Below are 5,488 nucleotides of genomic sequence, written 5' to 3' on the forward strand. Positions count from 1 at the left end.
ACTGGGACCGTGCCATTTTGATCCAGGGTGAAAGTGTTAGTTGCCAAAACAAGAATGGCGTACATCACATCACGCCATTGTACCGCGAGAACTTTAAGAAGCAATAAGAGACAGAATGACATAGATTCATATTCGTTGAATCGTGTTATGATGGACAAGTGTGAACGTAGCACGACAGCGCAACCTTGGATATATCTCGCATGATAAGAACGAATCATTTCGGGGTCCAATCTACTGACAGGCATTTCCGTTTTGCGGAATAATCTAAAAAAAGAAGAGAAAAAAAGGATCATATCTGATTGAAGAGATCAACGCGCTAATCTCAACCCCTCTAGCGTGAACGTACAAAACAGTAATTAACTATACGATCGCACGAGTTAAAGGTATTCGATCGCTTATGTAACAAAATGATACGTCAATCATATTCTAGCAAAATGGAAGAACCCTGAATTCTAATGTTACAAGAACAAGAATTTAGAGTCTATATTAATCATGTAATAAAGAAAAAAAATGTCGTTACTTTCTCATTAGTTGGAGATGCGATTTAAATTGCAAATTCTTTATCCCAATTCGTTATCTTCAGATGAACTATATTTTTACTTGCATAACCGGTATTTTCCTTAGTCGTTTGCAATTCTAATACCAGCCAGAATAATTAGACACATAACTCTTAAGTAAAAGTAGCTAATTGAGCGCATCTTGATTAAGTGAGATATATCGAGTCTCCTTTAAACAGAGATATAATAGAAGAAAAGTCTCAATTAACTTTTTTACTTTGCTGTTTTTACTTTGCACGCAATAGAAAAATCTAAACTTTTATAAATAAAATTTTATGAAAGTTTATCGAATCTCTATAAAAATCCAAAATTCTTATAAAAATGCAAATAAAGTAGTAAGAATAGATAACAACTCGGACTTCCATTTCAAGGGAGGCAGAAAAAGGAGCATAGGTATCACAACGGTTCAAGTACGATGGTTACGAATATTTTCACGGGTGTTAGAGCACAAGACGATTGCGTAAGAGAAGAATCTGCGGCACCACAGAAGAACATCCCTCCTTCTACCGCTCTGGGATCTTCTCTTTCTCCGTTCGTCTGATGTGGGAGCCCCAAGAAAGAGAGACTCTCAAGAGTCCCCTCTTTTGCCCGGCTGATGTCTAAAGCCATATATATACCACCACCTCATAGAACAATCCTTTGAGAAAGATACTTTGGAAGTAGCACCGCCTTATAAACCAGTGGCAAATCGAGTAAGTGCGATACACGAAAAATTGAAAAGACACGGGAAAGATAAATGATCACCACGCAGCACGACACTGCGGACTAAGGGGATCAGATTTTTCGAAAAGGTAAGTGCAGCCTCCTTAAACACATGCTCCATCTCATCTATTTTTCACTACTTTTGATTTATTTTTTATTTTTAAAAATAATCCACTACACGTTAAAACTGTAACCAATAAAATTAGTAAAATATTAGATATTTGTAAATGTAATTTTATCCGTGTGAGATAAAAAGTATTTTTTCATGTGCTTTTAATATATGTGCATCAATATTTTCGAATAATTAAATTGTCAACTTTTTAGATGATTTCGAGGTATCAGGTAATCTGCGTTCTTTTGCTTCTCGGCGCGGTTTTACTCTATAAAACAATGGCGGTAAGTTCAAATTCCTTCTTTTAATCATCCCACAAATCTGTTTTCAAAACTCACAAGTAATACTACAGTTGTAAAAAAAAAATTCTTATTAATCTATGAGAAAAATTACGTTTATCACAAAATGATTATACATCATGACACGTGGTGGTGGGGGAATTATTTCGTAAATACTCCACTTCTACAAAACCTAGCATGGTATATTAAAATTATCATTTCATCGTCGCTTCTCACGGTATATCGCGTAACAATAACAGTGAATGAACCATACGTGCACGCATCATCTTTCTCTTAAGGTGGTAACATGAAGTAATTCATTAATTAACCTATGTTACACGAACATATTCTCTCGTCTGTATACGAAGACTCTTGTCAAACAAAGTCTATTCTGGATGTGATTTAATCTGGATGTGATTCCAAATGCAACTCATAAATATTTTCACAATGCCAAAATTTTAAATCATAATTTCGATGTTACATTACAATAGTGAAAACTTTCTAAAAAAAAAAGTAACATGTTATTAATTAGCCGCGTATACTTGTTCTTATTTTTATTCAAAAATATTCAGCGATAAAATTATTTTAAAATATTACTGTAAAATATTTAAAAATATTTATATTTATGTTAAATAAAAAATCATCAGATATTATGAAATATTATTATATTAATAAATATTAATAATGAAAAGAAAACAATGCGCAATGAACATTTGGATTCGTCGCATCCGATCCTGCAATTAGCAGCGAGAAGACATATTTCACCGGAAATGATGTACGCGAAGCCGATGAAAATCGGGATAGAGAATAATAAGCCGAGAAATAAAACGCAGCTTCAATGCCACGAAGCTAACAAACGGAAAGATAAGACATTCAATTAATTTATGCAATATTTACATTATCCTACTTCGACTAATGCATCTTTCACGACGATTATTCTAATGACTAAAATAACTTGATTACTTTTCATATATGCATATCCAAACAAAATTTATTTATGATATCTGTTATATAAATCGGAAGATTTAGTTTATTAAATGTTCTTTTTCTTCAAATTATATACGTAATTATAATTTTGCTAGGTTTATGCTTATAGTATATATGTGTTCATACTTTAAATACACAGCATACTTTAAACTTTAACACATGTCATTCCTTGGAAGTAAAAGTACAATGCAACTAGGTGAATCACCTTTTCCGTGTCGGCCTTTTTACCAAAAGCTTTGGAATCCCCAGTTAGATTCCGCGCGTGGAGAAGGAAGAGACCATACATCTGCATACGTACACGTGAAATCGTAAACAAGAGATCGCATACAAAGCCGCGGAGATGCGCATCCGCTAGGGAGGAACAATGTAACCCGACTTCCGGTCAAACATTGGCACGTGCACGCACTGAACGGTTTCAAACCGACGCGTCGTGTCGCAACTGCCTCTTTATTTTTTTCTTATTTTGACTGACGGTCAATTACGAAAACGATCCAGTGTCGCGTTTTATTTCTAGCCTTAAAGTGAAGAACCAGAAAATATTAACATGCATTAACATTGTTAAATAATACCAATTGATCTATAATATCGGTTGTGCAGAAAAATTAATATTTTCAATGTTGTTCTAATTAATTCTTAATCAAACTATATAAAAAATTAATAATTTAACATCAAAAATTTATGTTTTAAGTCAAGCAATTTCCATAATATAAATCTATAATGTAGAACATAATTAAAAGCATACTTTTATATAACGGCTGCATTTCTTTGCATTTAATAATTAATACAAAGAGAAATTAATTATATAAATAATAATTTTATCTAAAAAAAAATTTTAAGTCAAGCAACTTCTATAATTAATAGAATATTTTTATATAATTGCTGCATTTTGTACATGTAATAATTTAATCCAAAGAAATAAATTACATATAATATTTATTGACGCAAATTAATTAATTAAGGCTCAACAAGGCATGCTCGTGCCATAGAGAGAGAGGAAGTTCGATTTACAGCATGTATTCACATTCATGCCACATATTCCATTGTCGAGATAATATATGTCGAAACGTATTGTTATTGTTCCAACAGAACAATAACAGTGGCTCTGTGTGGATATGCTCCTCCAAGTTCCACTGTTTTCTCTAATTGTTTCAATGAAACCACCGAAATTTGCAATGCAAATTAGAATTAGCACATGCTCCAAATATAGTGTGATAATTATGTAATCGCTCAAAACAAAATTAAAATCGTAATAATGGGGGTTTATTTCACCAAGGAAAGCGAGAGTGAGAGATTTGCAAGTGAATCTACAACAGCTGTTAAAAAATGATAGTTATCTATAACACGCATAATTATTTGTACGTTGCAGCAAGTGGATGGTTACACACCTGGCGTAGACTATCCAATTTACAATTCGGTGCCGTTCGGACTTGCGTTTACCTGCGGAGGGAAATTACCTGGATACTACGCCGATCCCGAAGCCAGATGTCAGGTGCGTCCATATGGTCACCGAACAAATTCTCATTTCAATATATGCGAGATTATTTAAATGTTTCCTAGTAGGGTCATACAATATTTAAGTGTATACTTAAAAGGATTTTACTGATCTCATTAAAAATGTATTAAAAAAAAGAACTGAATGTTAAATTATTCACATAAATATTTAAACAATCTCTGCAAATCATTTTTAAAAAGTATCTTAAACAACATATGATATTTATAAGAAATATTCATAAATTATTTCCTAATAATTTTAAAAGTAAAAATATGATGTTTACAGTAATATTTTATAAATATATTTGTGATATTTATAATAAATTTTTATAATCTGTTTAATTTAAAGATCAAATATAATATCAAAAATAAAAAATATTTTGTATAAAATAAAATACTTTTTTAATATAAATTTGAGATTGTTTAAATATAAATTTATGCTTTGTTCACACAAATTTAAATATTGCTAGAACACTTGAGTTAAATTGGGAAATTTATTATAAGTTAGTAATTATAAAAAATTAAAATTGATACTTTTTTACATTCAAGGTGTGGCATTGGTGTTTGCCAAATGGACGTCAGTTTAGTTTTCTTTGCCCGAATGGTACAGTCTTTAGTCAATCTACTCGCGTTTGTGACTGGTGGTTTAAGGTATTTAAATTACTATTAACATATAGGCATTTAGAGGCACACATTCTCTCTAATTATTTTTTCAAATCTCTTAATTAACTTTTAAATTACAGGTCGACTGCAATGATTCGCCACGACTTTACGGTAACAACGACGAGCTTTACAGAGACGTGAATGGAAATAAGATCTAACAATTCCTATTCTTTTATATATAAATAGTTGAATGTACATTAATAAATTCTTTTATATATAATTAAGCTTTTCGCGAACGCGTAACGCTATCAATAGTACAACTTGTCTGCGAAAGTAAATGAAAACAATACGATGAATCCCTAGTTTGCCGATGCAGGAAAGTAGTAAGGATGTCTGCCTTATTTATCGCTGTTAAATAAAATAGAGAAACACTTTGCATGAAAAAATTAGAAATTTTCTACAATTCTAAAGTGAATAATTTTCACTGAAAAAGTGCATTATTTTTAACCGTATGTTTCTAGCGCTACAATTTTTGTACAAAATTAAGTTCTTTGAGAAATGTTAATTCAAATGTATGCTGCAAAAAGAAATTGCAAATTAAAAATTATTATACAAATCTCATTTATACAATCCTGAAAAATTAATTGCAGAATTGTTGCAATTGAAGAAGCGCTGTTTACAGCAGGAGCATTAAGTCTAATTCATGTTTAATAATTTCTTGGCATGATCGGACAATAGAAAGTGAGAGCTCGTCGTGA

The 5,488-nt window shown here is 31.5% G+C and overlaps 1 protein-coding gene across 1 annotated transcript; it reads left to right on the forward strand.

Moving 5' to 3' along the window:
* The first annotated feature begins 1,051 nt into the window (after window positions 1-1,051).
* LOC105828575 (U-scoloptoxin(01)-Cw1a) lies at window positions 1,052-5,337 on the forward strand. The gene is made up of 5 exons (XM_012666967.3): window positions 1,052-1,348; window positions 1,584-1,655; window positions 4,003-4,125; window positions 4,677-4,778; window positions 4,871-5,337. The coding sequence occupies exons 2-5, from the start codon at window positions 1,584-1,586 to the stop codon at window positions 4,946-4,948; spliced, it is 375 nt and encodes a 124-aa protein (XP_012522421.1). The 5' UTR covers window positions 1,052-1,348; the 3' UTR covers window positions 4,949-5,337.
* Window positions 5,338-5,488: the final 151 nt, after the last annotated feature.

Source organism: Monomorium pharaonis, chromosome 6, assembly GCF_013373865.1.
Source record: "Monomorium pharaonis isolate MP-MQ-018 chromosome 6, ASM1337386v2, whole genome shotgun sequence".
NCBI lineage: Eukaryota > Metazoa > Arthropoda > Insecta > Hymenoptera > Formicidae > Monomorium > Monomorium pharaonis.

Bases quoted from the DNA above. Each gene is read 5' to 3' on its own strand.
- LOC105828575 (XM_012666967.3), top strand. From the start codon at position 1,584: ATGATTTCGAGGTATCAGGTAATCTGCGTTCTTTTGCTTCTCGGCGCG. The intron at 1,656-4,002 runs GTAAGTTCAAAT...TGTACGTTGCAG, and splicing joins TACTCTATAAAACAATGGCG to CAAGTGGATGGTTACACACC. The intron at 4,126-4,676 runs GTGCGTCCATAT...TTTACATTCAAG, and splicing joins ATCCCGAAGCCAGATGTCAG to GTGTGGCATTGGTGTTTGCC.